Raw genomic sequence first — 16,025 nt, 5'->3', positions numbered from 1 at the left:
TGAAATCTCCATCATTATTTCCATCACAAAGCCATATTTTCCAGTTACTGATCCTTCTTTGTTTCCAACTTTCACATTCCAATCACCAGTATTTATCAGTGCATCTTGATCGCATATCTGATCAATTTCAGCCTGAAGAAGTTGATGAAAATCTTCAATTTCTTCATCTTTAACATTAGTGGTTAGTGCATAAATTTGAATAGTAGTTATATTAACTGGTTTTCCTCGTAGGTATAAGGGTATTATCTGATTACAGGCAACTTTGTACTTACAGGATAGATCTTGAAATTTTATTTTAGATGATGAATGTGACACCAATCTCTTCCAATTTGTCAATGTAGTCATTAGTCAAGAAATCATTCCTCACATGGTTGGAAACCATGACAGCCTGAGGTGGGGACAGGTTGTGTCGCTTTGGTGCCTGGATTCAGGTGGACTCAGCGCCAGACACACAAAACCCTCAGAGCCACCAGACCAGCATGTAACCAGTCACGCTGCCCTTAGCTTCCCTGTGGTCCTAACAGACACTGAAACCAGCTCCATCCAGGACCCCCATGAACTATTTCCGGATTGAGTCCCCTGAACATACATAATACCAAGGCCAATAGGAGCCACACCTACGGAGCTCTGCTGTCACATCCCTTCCACAACCACCTCATGAGTTTCTTGAATTGCAGGAGCCTTCCAGAGATTTCTACCCTCCGGGTCCAACAGCCGTACTGTTTACAAATACAACAACCCCACAATGCCTGGGAGACAACATGAAGAAACAAGAGAGAAATGGCTCAAACAAATGACTAAGATACAGAGTCAGAAGATGTTTCAGAGAAGAAAAGGTCATGGAACTAACTGAAAAAGAATTCAAAAGAATGATAATTAGGACTTTCCACACGTTTCTCCAGCCCTCCTAGGCTGTTGCAGCTCACTGCCACTTTCTGCTGCCCGAGCAACTCACCTTTGCTATATTGCCAAGGTGTCTCTTTCTAACACGCTTACTCTGGAGAAGCTGGACGTGAAAGGAAAGTGAATGGTCATTAGAGTGGACTTTAATGTTCCTATGAAGAACAACCAGAGGATTAAGGCTGCCATCCCAAGCGTTAAATTCTGCTTGGACAATGGAGCCAAGTCAGTTGTTCTTATGAGCCACCTTGGCCGGCCTGATGGTGTCCGCATGCCTGACAAATACTCCTTAGAGCCAGTTGCTGTAGAACTCAAATCTTTGCTGGGCAAGGATGTTCTTTTCTTGAAGGACTGTGTGGGTCCAGAAGTAGAGAAAGCCTGTGCTGGTCTAGCTGCTGGTTTTGTCATCCTACTGGAGAACCTTCACTCTCATGTAGAAGAAGAAGGAAAGGGAAAAAATGCTTCCGGGAATAAGGTTAAAGCCAAGCCAAGTGAAACAGAAGCTTTCCAGGATTCACTTTGCAAGCTAGGGGATGTCTATGTCAGTGGTGCTTTGGGCACTGCTCACCGAGCCCACTGTCCCATGGTGGGAGTGAATCTGCCACAGAAGGCTGGTGGTTTCTTGATGAAGAAAGAGCTGGATTACTTTGCCAAAGCCTTGGAGAGCCCAGAATGACCCTTCCTGGCCATCCTGGGCGGAGCTAAAGTTGCAGACAAGAGCCAACTGATCAATAATATGCTAGACAAAGTCAATGAGATGATTATTGGTGGTGGAATGACTTTTACCTTCCTTAAAGTGCTCAATAACATGGAGATTGGCACTTCTCTATTTGATGAAGAGGGAGCCAAGATTGTCAAAGGCCTAATGTCCAAAGCTGAGAAGAATGGTGTAAAGATTACCTAGCCTAGTGACTTTGTCATTGCTGACAAGTTTGATGAGAATGCCAAAACTGGCCAAGCCACTGTGGCCTCTGGCATACCTGTTAGCTGGACGGGCTTAGACTGTGGTCCTGAGAGCAGCAAGAAGTATGCAGAGACTGTTACTCGGGCTAAGCTGATTGTGTGGAATGGACCTGTGGGGGTGTTTGAATGGGAAGCTTTTGCCCAGAGAACCAAAGCCCTCATGGATGAGGTGGTAAAAGCCACTTCCAGGGTCTCCATCACCATCATAGGTGGTGGAGATACTGCCACTTGCTGTACCAAATGGAACATTGAGGATAAAGTCAGCCATGTGAGCACTGGGGATGGTGCTAGACTGGAGCTCCTGGAAGGTCAAGTTCTTCCTGGGGTAGATGCTCTCAGCAACAGTTAGTGACTCCCTGCCCTTTGGTTCCTGTACACAGTCCTAAGTCACCTGAGAGCTTTCACTTTGCCATTAGCTTTCACGATTCTGCTACTGGCAAGAGATGAAGCACCAAGAACCTTAAAACATATTCACAGCATCTCAGCTCATTGTGGCACTCTGGATTCTCCTACATTCTTCAGTTTCAATTTCTAGTGGCTAACTCGTGCTTTCTAGAACATGTATATTTTGGATGAACCTTGAGGACATTATGTTGAGTGAAATTAGAATGTGTATATTTCTTAAAAGAAAGTGAGCTGTGTTAGCTTAGTTCTCTTTAAATAGCTCACTCTGATTAACTTTGTCATTGTATTATTTCTGGAATGGAAATAAGAAATTCCAGTTTTAAGCAGGTTATGGGGACAAAGTTGATGATCTATTAAACAAACAATATGATTGTCCATTTAAAAAAAAAAAAAAAAAGAATGTTAGGTACCTTCAAAGGATCAATAGAAAGAGTGAGGAAAACAGGGAGAACACTATTAAAAACTTTAGAAGAATTCAGGAGAACACTACAAAAACAAACAGGCAAAATAAATGCAGATTTTGAAACAATACAAATCTGCAATTAGAAATTCAGAGATTAAGACTGAGATCCCAGAAATGAACAATATATTGAAAGGGTAAAAGAGTAGATGGAAAGTAATGACCTCCTAAATTAGTAAACCGGAAGAGAAATCTCTCAAGACTAGAATACTATAAGAACAATCAGAAAAAAGAAAGAAAAACTCTGAAGGAAGCCTAAGAGTTATGTAGGATGCCATAAAGAGGAACAACTTACTGGTGATTGAAATTCCAGACCAGCAAGAGACAAGCATAGAGAAAACTGTTGAAAAGTTGTTGGAAGAAAACTTCGCTAATCTCGTGAAAGACGAGATGCTAAGCATACAAGAAGCTGAATGAACCCCAAACAGGATAGATCCCAAAAGAAAATCAGCAAGACGTATCATAATCAAACTTTCAAAAAAATCAAAGACAAGGAAAGACTCCTGAGAGCATCTCAGGAACATTGAAAAGTTACCTACAAAGGAAATCAGAAAGACAAAGCTCTGATTTCTCAGCAGAAACCATGCAAGCAAGAAGGCAATGGGATGACATACACAAACTCTGAAAGAGAAAGACTGCCAACCAAGAATCATATACCCAGCAAAACTGTCCCTTAAATATGATTGCAAAATTAAAACATTTCCTGATAAACAGAAATTAAAGGAATTTGTAATGACCAGACCAACTTACTAAAATGTGTTCTTTGGACTGAGAACCAACAACAGGAGACAACACCCTAAAATTACCAGACATGACACCACCACCCAGAATTCAATTCAGGTACAGTTGAGTTATAAATATTATTATTTATAATTAAATCATAATTAAATATAATTGAGTATTTAAAGTAAAACAAACCTACAAGACTGAAAATAAAGAACCAGAGATATAAACGTATAATGAAGTCAACTACAAAGCAAGAAGAGGGAATAGTGTAGATACAGAACTTCCAAATGGCCAGGAAGTCAAGTAGACTTCAAGATAAGACAGACTGTTTTAAACAGGGAAAAATTCACAAATTACAGGGCAACTCCAAAGAAAAATAATACACCTGTATATAAAAATGTTAAAAAGGGGAAAATCAGAGAGATTTAGTAAACATTAATAGAGAAGAAATTAAAATGACAAGAAAGCCCACAAACAAAATGAACTCAGCATAGAAAATTATATGGAACAAAGAATCCGGCATCACCACATGGAAGAAACTGAAAACACACGAAAAATGACACCGATCAATTCATACCTATTGACACTGAATGTGAGTGCATTGAAATGTGTAAGTCAAAAAACAAAGAGCAAAACGGATAAGAAAACAGGATCTTTCAATATGCTGTCTACAGGAGACATATCAAAAAGATGGAGACAGCCTAAATGCCCTTCAACAGAAGAATGGTTAAACTTTCGTACATACACACACAATGGAATATTACAAAACACTGAAGAATAATGATGAATCTGTGAAACACCTCACAGGTTGAACCTGGAGGACATTATGCTGAGTGAAATTAGTCAGTCTCAAAAAGATAAACATTGTATGGAGACTAACGTAAAAAGTTTTTTTTTAAAGTTTTCTTGATAAACAGCAATGATGACTACGGGGTGAGGGGGATTGGGAAAATTATTTGTGTGCTAGAGGGTAGACACATGTCAACACAATTGACAGGGCGGACAATATACAGCAAGAGGGAAGTTAGTAGAAGAAAGATGAAGGTAGCAAGAGACACAGGGAAGAATGCAAGAGTTAGTGAATAGAGGTAACTGCTGTTAACTGTTGGTACGTGGTGGGGATTGCAACCACATAGTGAAGTAAAGCGTATGGTTTGTTGAATGTAAGCCTGATGATCTGCTCTGTAAACCTTCACTCAATTCATAATAGAAAGTTCAAAAAAGAAAGAATTTCTAGCATAGTAGACTACATTTTTGTCAGATCCGAAAGGCCCAATGCAGTTCATGTCCGCTCACTAATAATGCCAAGGGCACCTATTTTTAGGTGTCCCATTCATGTTTGATGACTTCCAATTTTCTTGGATTCATACTTTTATAGTCTGCATTCTGATTATTAATGGAGGTTTGCAGCTATTCCATCTGATCTTGAGTTGTGTCCCATCAGCAAATGAAGGTCCTGAGAGCTTTGCTCCAGTTTGCCACTCAGGTTGGCTCAGTTGTGAGGAGGCAGTTTTCCCCAGTCTTATTTTGAGTGCCTTCCAACCTGAGGGGCTCATTTCCTGGCGCTGTATCAGACTAGGTTCCACTGCTACTCATAAGGCTTTTACTGACCGATTTTTTTCAGAAAGAGATCCCCAGTCCTCATTCCTATCCAACCTGGCTGCTATTGAAACCTATCCAACCTGGGCGACCCTGGTGGCCTTTGAATACCAATGGCTTCCAGCTTCACAGTAACACGCCAGCTTTGGTGGAAGGGGCAGGGGGTGGGAGAAGCTCTTGTTTTAAATTGTTTCTTTAAAACCAGGTCTCACCTGGAAGGCTCATCCACTCCTGAAGAAGAGGAACAGAATCATTCGAGTGACAAGGTAAGACCATGTGTGGGAAGGTTTATTCTGGGTTTGTGTTTATAGGAATTCAAAACCAGGAAGGACTTGCCCACGTGCACGGTATGACCCAGTTACCTCGAACTAGAATGAACACAATCCGTTGTGAGAAACATATGCCCTATTGTAAAGTTTTGCTGTAAGTTGGAATCAACTCTGTGGCAGTGGGCTTGGTTTGGTTAATTCTAAAGGGTTGGTCACTATTCCACATTGTCATATACTGTCTACTCTTGGATTGTCTTTTTAGAACTATTTCCTGTAATAAAGGGTGCAAAATTATTATGGTGGGTGGGAGGACCAATCCCAGAGAGTGAAAACATGAGCTGTACCTCCCTCACAGGGATGGTTGTTGTTGTTGTTAAATGCTGTTAAGTCGGTTCCATCTCATAGCAACCCGGTATAGAGTTTCTGCGGAATAACTGGTGAGTTTGAACTGCCAACCTTGAAGTTCAAACCAACCTTCTGGTTCAGTGCTTATCCTACAGCACTATACTAGGACTCCATAGGGATGTTTGTTATTGTTGTTCAGTGCCATCGAGTTGGTTCTGACCCATAGCAACCCTGTATAGGGTTTCCAGGAAGTGGCTGGTGAGCTTGAACCGCCAACCTTAACCATTCAAACCAACTTTTCAGTCCAGCGCATTAACCCACAGCACCACACCAATGCCATTTTCCCATCAGTGTAATTACACCCTTCTAGATTCTCTAGAGTTTTTCCTGACTTATTTCCCTGCCATATCACTGCAGGTCTTACCACTAAAGGATAACAATGGTCAGGAAAATGAAGAAGTTGGTGCTGCAGAGGGCTCTGAAGGAGAAACCACAACCCAAGGGGAAGCCGAATCCGATGTGGAAGGCTATTCCAACGTGGACGTTCAGTCCTACGTGGAAGACAAATCCTCCAATGTGAAAATCAGTTCTGTGAACATCAGTGACACAGACGTCAGCCCTGCGGAACTGTCTGGAGATGAAGTAGACTCTGAGTATCCATATGAAAAAATCCTTGTTAAAACCAGTCTGGACTCCTACAGGGAGCCCAGCAGTCCATCAGAACTAGGAGAAGAGGCGTCTGAGCAAAATGACCAGCTTAGCAAACTGGTGAGTGTTCGTGGGTTAAGCTTTATGCGATGTTTTCCTGCCCTATGTATGCTAGGAACTACGGATACACTATGAATAAAAACCACAATCCCTAGTAGAAATGTCTGAGCAAACTGAGGTCTCAGAATTCACTACTCAATACTGAGTGATCCCAGGCTCTTCAAATTTTCCAAACCCAAGACGAGAGGCAGTCCATAGCCACCAATCGTGTGTCTGCATCCAGGGTCCCGCCCCCAGACCAGCACACTGTCCAATAGAACTCCCTGAACACCCATGTGACCGACTAGTGTGATGGAGGAACGAATTTTTTGTTTCTTTATTTTACTTTTACTTTAAATTTTAAACACCACCCATTGCTAGTGGCTACCCTTGTGGACAGCACAGTGCGAGAGAATAAGGAAAATAGAAACTGAAGCCCAGATGGCAGAGTAAGCCGCTTCACTTACAGGCCTCCCACATTTAAACAAACAAACAGGAGGCAGAAAACGACAAGGGCAGTGTTGGCCTTGTTGGGACTCTGGTGAGCAGTTGGGGGATCTTAGTTGTGAGGCGAAGGCTTGGCAGACGAGACTTTTGTTCATATTCACTGCCTGCAGAGGCTGCCAACTTTCCCGCTTGGGATCTTGGTCTTTGGTTCTGGAGTGAGCAGAGCTCATCTCGTTAACAAAGCCAAGCGACTCCCTAAGGCTCTTGTGTCTGCTTTGTCCATTTCGGAGGTCACTCAGGACAGAGGAGTGGTCAGCGCAGCTGGAGACGTTGCCAGTGAACATAATGCAAAGGACAATGTTTGTGAGATACCGGGGTCAAAACTGCAGGGAGAGAATTTATTTGGGAAATTGGAGCATTTGAGGTCACCTGAGTGTCTATACAGACAATCCCTGGATTATCAAAGATCTCCATCCCTAAGTCTGTCTTGAAGTCAAACGTGTCTGTAAATGGAAGTCGGATACGGTTCATAGTTAACATCAGTCAAATGTTGTCTAGTTGTTGATGTTGTTGTTAAGTGCTATCGAGTCGGTTCTAACCCATAGCGACCCTGTATAGTGTTTCCGAGAAGCAGTTGGTGAGCTTGAACCACTGACCTTGCAGTTCAAGTGGCTTTGCAGTCTGGTGCATTAACCTACAGCGCCACCCCAGGACTTAGTATTTAGCATATATTGCACTTTGTGGTTGCTGTTAAATGCCATCCAGTTGGTTCCAACTCATAGCGACCCTGTATTGGTTTTCTAGGGAGCAGCTGGTGGGTTTGAACCTCCAACCTTGCAGTTAGCAGTCCAGGGCTGATTCTACACAGCTAATAGTGTATCTCACTAAGCATAAAAAATATGAAAGATATACTTCCAGATACACGAAAATATCTTTTATGTAACAACACCATAATAGCAATAATATTGTTGTGATATACATTGCAAAGTAGTATCTCTTTGTTATTACGGACCACTGTATGTACTGTGAACTTTTAATATATAAGTTTCATGGGTTGGACATTCATATCTCAGGAACTATTTGGAATTTCAAGAGTCACATGCATGCCCAGGGCAAGACGCATGCCCAGAAAGCCCAAAACTAACCTACATTTTCTCTTCAGGTGGGTCTCAAGATGAGTTTAGTTATAGCATAGAGCCATTCTGAAAAAACAAAAAAACTGTTAAGAGGTGTTTTTTCTAGTTTTTCTTCCATTTGTTTCTGTAAAATAATTTGGAAAAGTCACTAAAACACAAAAGATTTCCATACCTTTCAACAATAGAAAAACAATGGAAAAGAGAAGGAAAACTAAACCTAGAACCTGAGTTCTAAAGCTACTGTATCAGACTATTCAAATGTTCTATTTGTAACAACAACAACAAAACTCACAAGCTATAGGAGGGTCAGAGATAAAGAGGAAGACCCCCAACGAGATGGATCAGCCAGGTGGCATCATTGATGGACTCAAGTGTGGCAGCGGTAGTGAGGTTGGCCCAGGATTGGACATTGTTTCGTTCTGCTGTGCATGGGGTCGCTATGAGTCGGTTCCAACTTGGTGGCACCTGACAACAACAACAACAAATATAGAGGAACCATGAAGATGGGCCATGCTAATAAACAAAACCAACACAAATCATCCTTCTGGAAGATGACACAATGGGCCTACCAGATACAGACTTTAAAACAACTTTTAAATATTCTCAAGGAAGTTTTATATATATATATATAGTCCTGGTGTGGCACTGTGGGTTAATGCACTGAACTGCAATGTCAGTATGAATTGCAAGGTTAGCAGTTCAAGTTCACCAGCTGCTTCTTGGAAACCCTATACAGGGTTGGTATGGGTTGAAAACAACTCCATGGCACACATACATATATATATACACACACATATATATACATACACACACACACATATATGCATATATATACCACTAAAGAAAGTCAGAAAATTATAAATGATGTAGGAACAAAATGAGATTATTAACAAAGAGATATAAATTATTTAAAAAAAAAACAAATGATAGTGCTAAAAAGAAGTACAATAGGTGAGTTTAAAAAGCATTAGAGGATCAACAGAGATCTGAACTGGCAGAAGAAAGAACCAGTGTACTTAAAGATCAGCCAATTGAAATCATCCAGCCTGAGGAACAAATATATAAAAGAAAACAGAGGAAAATGAACAGAGTGTAGGCGAACTGGAGGACACCGTTAAGTAAACCAGTAGGTATGTATTATGGGAGTCTCAGAAGGAGAGGAGAAAGAGAAAGGGAGCAGGAAGAAAAATGACTACAAAATTTCCAAATTTATCACAAGACACCCATGTGCGCCTACAGTGTGTTCAACAAGCTCTGTGTATGAGAAACTCCATGAGACCTGGACAGACACATTATAATCCAGCCATCAAAACCCAGACACAGAGAATCCTAAAAGTAGCAAGAGAAAAGCGAATGTGCCTTCTATTTGATCGAGCAATTAATTCCAGAAATTTATCCTAGAAACGTGAAATGACACATGGATTAAGCAATCAGTGTACAAAGACTGAAGCGTTATTTTCTATACCAGTAATTGTAAAAATCCTATATTTCTATGGAAAGGATTGTTGTTGTTGTTGTGATGTGCTGTGGAGTCGGTTCCAACTCATAGCGACCCTGTACAGAGTTTCCGAGGCTGTAAATCTTTACGGGAGCAGAAAGCCTCATCTTTCTCCCACAGAACAACCGGTAGTTTTAAACTGCTGACTGTGAGATTAGAAGCCCGATTCGTAAACACTATACTACCAGGGGTTAAATAATTTATAATACAGTCAAATAATGGTAAAACCTGTAGTCTTTTAGAAAGAATGAGACAACAATTTGTTTAGGGATGATCTTCAAAATATGTTCAGAGAAAGCACATAATACTGAATTGCTGTTGTCATTGTTAAGTCCCGTTGAGTTGGTTCCAACTCATAGCGACCCTATATAGGGTTGCTGAGGAGAGGCTGGTGGGTTTGAACTTCCAACCTTGCAGTTAGCAGTCCAGTGCTTATCCTACAGCACCACACCAAGACTCCATAATGCAGAATTGTTAACTGTCATCGAGTCGGTTCCAACCCAGAGTAACCCTGTATATGGCTTCCAAGGAGCAGCTGGTGAGCTTGGACTTCCAACCTTATAATTCAAAGCGGCTTTGCAGTCCAGCGCATTAGCCCACAGCGCTACAGTAGGCCAGAATAGTACATATTATATACTGTGATGTTGTTATGTGCCGTGGAGTTGGTTCTGACTCATAGCGACTCTGTAGAGGGTTTTTTCGAGGCTGTAAATCTGTACAGGAGCAGAAAGCCTCCTCATCCTCCTGTGGAACAGCTGGTAGTTTCAAACTACTGACCCTGAGGTTAGCAGCCCGATTCGTAACCACTACGCTAGCAGAGCTCCTTATAGACTGGGATGTGTGGAGGGAAAAGGGAAGGCATGCTTTCATATGCACGGACAAGGACTTGGCACTAATTGTTGCCACTACAGAGGGAGTTGGATGCACTGTAACACAGGGGTAAGAGAGAGACACACTGTGAACGCTTTGTACATTTTGGATGCTCTGTCACATTAATTATCTATTTAAAATGAAAGTAACAATTTACAATGATGGAGACATTCCATAAGGAGAAAAGACGTCTGTTTCTCTCCCAAGTTTTCCTTTTCATGGCTTTCCTGAAAAGGTTTGTTTGTTTGCTGCTGTTGATTATAACAAGAACCTATTAATAGAGACGGCAGGGGAGTGGTGAACTCCTTATGTTTCACCCAAAGTATAAAGAAGAGGTCAATTAAACTTGTAGAAAATGAAATAGAGAGTAGTGAATTGTCAAATAAAAGGGGGCTCCAACAAGCCTAAGTGTCAGCTTCTCCTCAGAAAAAAGAGACCAGAAGGCAATAAGATGAAAGAACATTAGAGAATGCTGAAAGACCAAATAAACAAAACTGACTGTCAAGAAAGAACTCTGTACCTGAACTTCCAGGACTGATCAGAAACCTTCTGCAACAAAGACAGGGGAGTTTACATGAAGCAGGTACAGGTGGTGGCCCTGGAAAGTCAGCCGATAGGACAGAGAGGTGGACTGAATGCCAACCAGGAGAGTAAACAGAACAGGACCAGAACGTGAGAAGAATGGGCAGACTATGGGCTGTTGTGGAGCTGTGTGGTCTTCCTGAGCTTCCCAAGTGCCTATCCACACAGCAGCCTTCGGGCACAGGACACGGCTGGAGGTTGGCAGCAAGGAAGGCTGCAGGGGGTGTGGTTAATCCCCACCCTCATCAACCCAGTAACCAGTTACACCCCCTCCTGCAAGCCACTGCTCTGCCTGGAGTCAGGCACCTGACATAGCACCCCTGTTTCTGTGGGTGTGTGAACCCACCCTGAACTGCACTCCACAGTGAACAGAAAACCTTGTTCACACTTCCAGTCTCTCTCACAACCTCCAGGACACAGGTGGTGAGTGCCTGAGAACACACCAAGTTATAATCATCAATCAAATATACATACAACACCACAGTGTCTCTGAGAAAACAGATAATTTCAGCTCACATGAAGAAATCAGATAGAGTGCCTCAAACAAGTGACCAAAATACAGTCAGGAAATAGAATACCTTAAGCAGATTTAGAAATCTGCAAGTGAAATCAAAAAAAGCATAGACAAAGCTTTAGAATTCAGGAAACAAACTGACAAAACAAATGGAAATCATATAAAACCAGTGATTAGAAAGTTAGAAGATTAACAGTAAGATTTTAGAAATAGAGGGCATACTGAAAGGGCAAAGACATAAAACTGAGTCAATAGAAGGCTGAGTTACTGAGCTTGAAGAAAAAGCTCTTGATATTTATCTGCTGAAAGAATAATCAAGAAAAAGAACTATCAAGAGGAATAAGTAATGTGTGATTAGAATTTGAGTATAGGGAGAGAAAAACAAACAAACAAACATAGAGAATATTGTCCAAGATCTGTTGGAAGAAAACTTCCCTAATATCATAAAAATGAGATACTAACCATCCAAGAAGCTGAACAAACTCCAAACAGGATAGACCTCAAAAGAAAATCACCAAGACATATTAATAATCAAATTTTTCAAAACCAAAGGCAAGGAAAGAATCCTGGGAGCAGCTCAGGAAAAATGAAAAGTTACCTACAAAGGTAAACCACACAGGCAAGAAGACAGTGGAATGACATGTATAAAACTCTAAAAGAAAAAATTGGCCAATCGAGAATCATATACCAGCAAAACTGCCCATCAAATATGATAGCGAACAAGATCATTTTTAGATCAACAGAAATTCAAAGACTTTGTAAAAATCAGACCAACCTTACAAAAAAATACTAAAAGGGGTTCTTTGGGCAGAGAGTCAGCAACAGCAAATAACAATCTAAGACTAAGATTCATGATGATGTTGAGTTGGTTCTGACTCAGAGTAGCCCTGTGTAGAGTTTCTGAGGCTGTAAATCTCTACGGAAGCAGAAAGTTTCATCTTTCTCCCTAGGAGCAGCTGGTGCATTTGAACCATTGAGCTCTTGATTAATAATAGCCCATCGAATAACCCTCTATACGACCAAGGCTCCTCAACCCAGATATAGAAATATTCAAAGTCAGAGACCCACAAGACTGAAATCAGAACCAGCAATTACAGTTGCAACAAGTAAATTTTAAAGAGGAATAATGGAATTACAGAACTTCCAGATGAAGGAGAAACCAAGATTTCAAGAGAAAAAACCAAGATAAATAAAATTAAGTCTAACTATGCCCTACAAACTAGACCAAGCCTTATCCCTAACACTAGCCCTAGTCCTAACCATAACCCTAACACTAAATGAAGTTCTAGGAGTCCTGGTATGGCTCTGTAGGATAAAGCACTTGACTATAAGGTTGGTTTGAACCACAAGGTCAGCAGTTCAAACTCACCAGCCACTCCTTGAAAACCCTATACAGGGTCGCTATGAGTTGGAACCGACTCCACGGCACTTAACAACAACAACAACAGGTTTAGCCTAGACAAAGTAATAGTCCTAAACCTGACCCTCTTTCCTTACTCCTACCCACCCTCCCCTTCAAAAAGAATATTGAAAAGGCAGCTTGGATACTCCGTCGTATATATTCACAAACACCCATTAAAATGGAAAAGGAGAACTATATATCTATATGGGAGAAAATTGTCTTTCAAAAATGCGGGTGAAATCAAGACAATCTCTAGAGACACAAAAGCCAGTCAGGACGTTCATTACCACTAGATCGTCCCTAAAAGAGATACTGCAGAAGTCGTCACATTTGAAAGAGGCGAGTCTACAGTGTAACTTGAAGTTGTAGAAAGAAATCAAGACCGTGGGAGAAGCAATCTCAAGGGCAGATAAAAGGGCCAATTTTCCTGTCTTTTTTTATTGATAGCCTATTTGTTTTGTTCTACACAATATAATAGACAACAGCTTAAACAATACTGATTAGTACGTTGTTGTTGTTAGGTGCCATCCAGTTGGTACCGACTCACAGCGACCCTAACACAACAGAACGAAACACTGCCTGGTCCTGGGCCAACCTCACATGCTTGAGCCTGTTGCTGCTGCCACTGTGCCAATCCATCACGCTGGGGGTCTTCCTCTTTTTCTCTGACCCTCCACCTTACCAAACACAATATCCTTCTCCAGTGATTGGTCCCTCCTGACAACATGTCCAAGTACAAGAGACAAAGTTTGGCCATCCTGACTTCCAAGGAACACTCTGGCTGCAACACGGATCTGCTGGTTCTTTTGGCAGTGCATGGTATCTTCAATATTCTCCTCCAACAACGTAACGCAAAGGCATCAATTCTTCTGCAATCTTCCTTAGTCATTGTTCAACTTTTACATGCATATGAGGGTAAGTCAAAAAGTATTGCTACGAAGGTGCCAGTTCATACAAACCAAAAGTGTTTAAGCATGTCTTTGTGATCAGTGGATGCTGAAGACAAGTTCTCTGAGTAACACATTTGTCTCTCGTTAGGGTGCCTTCATAGAAAAGGTCCAGTCAGCACAGTGAATCTGCTGGGTTCAAGGAAGAGACGTCAGCCCAGAGGTTATGGTGACTGTTTTGAGGAAACTCCAAAGGGACCATCTTGACAGATATTCCTGAAGGACACAGGATGATCACAGAGACTTATTATAAAGAAGTGTCAAGGACATTGAAACGGCATTGGTGAGAAAAAGCCAGAAAAGTAGTTCTGAGGAAAAATTTCCCATCGCAACAGCTTATCCTCTGAGCGTAGCCAGGGCTGTCGGGAAATCTCAAAAAACTTTTAAAAGGAACATGATCTGAGTCCCAAAAAGATGCCTGAACTGCTGTTTTGACATGTAAATCAAAGATCCCAGAATTCTTCTGGGAAGGGTTAGGGAAATGGGAATACCGTCTCAGACAGGTGCAGACCTAGATGGAAGATATGTAGAGAAACAATAGTTTCACATTTTGATATTTTTATTTAATACAGGCATCTATGATTTTGTAGCAAAATCTTCTGAATTACTTTCATCTATGACACCAGGAAGAGTTTCTGAATTTTATTTAAGTTGGTAACCATTTAAACTAAATTTTCATAAATGTAGATTAGCAAATGTAAGTCCCCAAAAGAAATTTATATATATTTACATTTATATATGTTGTTGTTAAGTGCCGTCGAGTCAGCTCCTACTCTCCTACTCATAACGACCCTGTATAGGGTTTCTGAGGAGCGGCTGGTGAGCTTGAACTGCCGACTTAGCCATTCAAACCAAGCTTGAGGTTCAGAGCATTAACCCACAGCACCACACCAGGACTGTATATATATATATATTTGTTGTTGTTACGTGTCATCAGTTTTGTTCCAACTCACAGCAAACCAGTATAGGGGTTCCGAGGCTTTAAATCTTAGGGAACAGAAAGCCTCATCTTTCTCCTATGGACCAGCTGGTGGACTTGAACCACTAACCTTGTGGTCTGCTGTACATGATCTCTTTAAAGTGTTGAACAGCAGAGGTGTCAGCTTGAGGACTAAGGTGCCTCTGACCCAAGCCATGGCATTTTCAATAACCTAATTTGCATGTGAAAGGTGGACAGTGAATAAGGAAGACTGTAGAAGAATTGATGCTTTTGAGTTATGGTGTTGGAGGAGAATATTGAAAGTACCATGGGCTGCCAAAAGAACCAATAGATCTGCGTTGGAAGAAGTGCAGCCAGAGTGCTCCTTGGAGGCCAGGATGGCCAGACTTCATCTCTTGGACATATTGTCAAGAGGAACCAGTTACTGGAGAAGGATTTCATGTTTGGTAAGGCGGAGGGTTAGAGAAAAAGAGGAAGACCCCCAGCGTGAAGGATGGGTTCAAGCGTGGCAACAATTGTGAGGTTGGCCCAGGACTGGGCAGTGTTTTGTTCTGTTGTGCACAGGGTCACTATGAGTCGGGACTGACTCAATGGCGCCTAACAACAAATATATATATATAGAGAGAGAAACAGAAAAGGAAATGAGAAGTTCAAGTCGATTCACTAAAAAATATCAACTAAACACACACAAAAAAAGCAGGAAATTTAAAGAAATGAGGGACAAAAAAGACATGTTGTTTTTGTTAGCATGGTCAGTCAGTGGCCAGGTCAGTTCTGTCTCTTAGTGACCTTGTCTAGGATTTCCAAGGAGCAGCTGGTGGGTTTGAACTGCCGACCTTTTGGTCCAGTACATTATCCTGCAGTGCCACACCAGGACTACCAAGAAAAAGAGATAAGACTCACAAAAAACAAATGATGGAATAAGCCCTTTTTTAAAAAAAAAAAAAATCACTAATGAATTGTACCAAACAATTCAAGAGGAATTAACAAAAATTCTTCACAAACACTTCCTAAATACAGAGAATGAAGCCCGCTAAAACCAACGCCACCTAAACTCGCCACAAGAAAACTGGACCAATGTCCCTCATGAATATCAAGGAATCCTCAACAAAATACGAAGGAACCGAGTCCATTTTAGGAGGATTCAACACCGTGACCAAGTGGGATTTCTCCCAGGAATGTCAGGACTAGGCTGCTCTCACATTAGAGGGGACTGTCGCTCTGAACTCTCCGTTCCAGACCCCAAAACAACCCTGTCCCTCCCACCCCTGCCTC

The 16,025-nt window shown here is 41.5% G+C and overlaps 1 protein-coding gene and 1 pseudogene across 1 annotated transcript in view; both read left to right on the top strand.

The window, feature by feature from the left end:
• The window catches only part of LOC102836105, an 8,242-nt pseudogene extending 6,030 nt beyond the window's left edge, over positions 1 to 2,212 (top strand).
• A 1,798-nt stretch (positions 2,213 to 4,010) lies between these two features.
• The window catches only part of CCDC40 (coiled-coil domain containing 40), a 51,696-nt gene continuing 39,681 nt past the window's right edge, over positions 4,011 to 16,025 (top strand). Inside the window, exons 1-2 of the mRNA XM_006869647.1 lie at positions 4,011 to 4,046; positions 6,085 to 6,435. Coding sequence (XP_006869709.1) covers positions 4,011 to 4,046; positions 6,085 to 6,435 — 387 coding nt within the window. The remainder of the gene's footprint in view (positions 4,047 to 6,084; positions 6,436 to 16,025) is intronic.

Source organism: Chrysochloris asiatica, unplaced genomic scaffold (genome assembly GCF_000296735.1).
Source record: "Chrysochloris asiatica unplaced genomic scaffold, ChrAsi1.0 scaffold00132, whole genome shotgun sequence".
NCBI classification, from domain to species: Eukaryota; Metazoa; Chordata; class Mammalia; order Afrosoricida; family Chrysochloridae; genus Chrysochloris; species Chrysochloris asiatica.
This window is presented reverse-complemented; position numbering and strand designations above follow the sequence as displayed.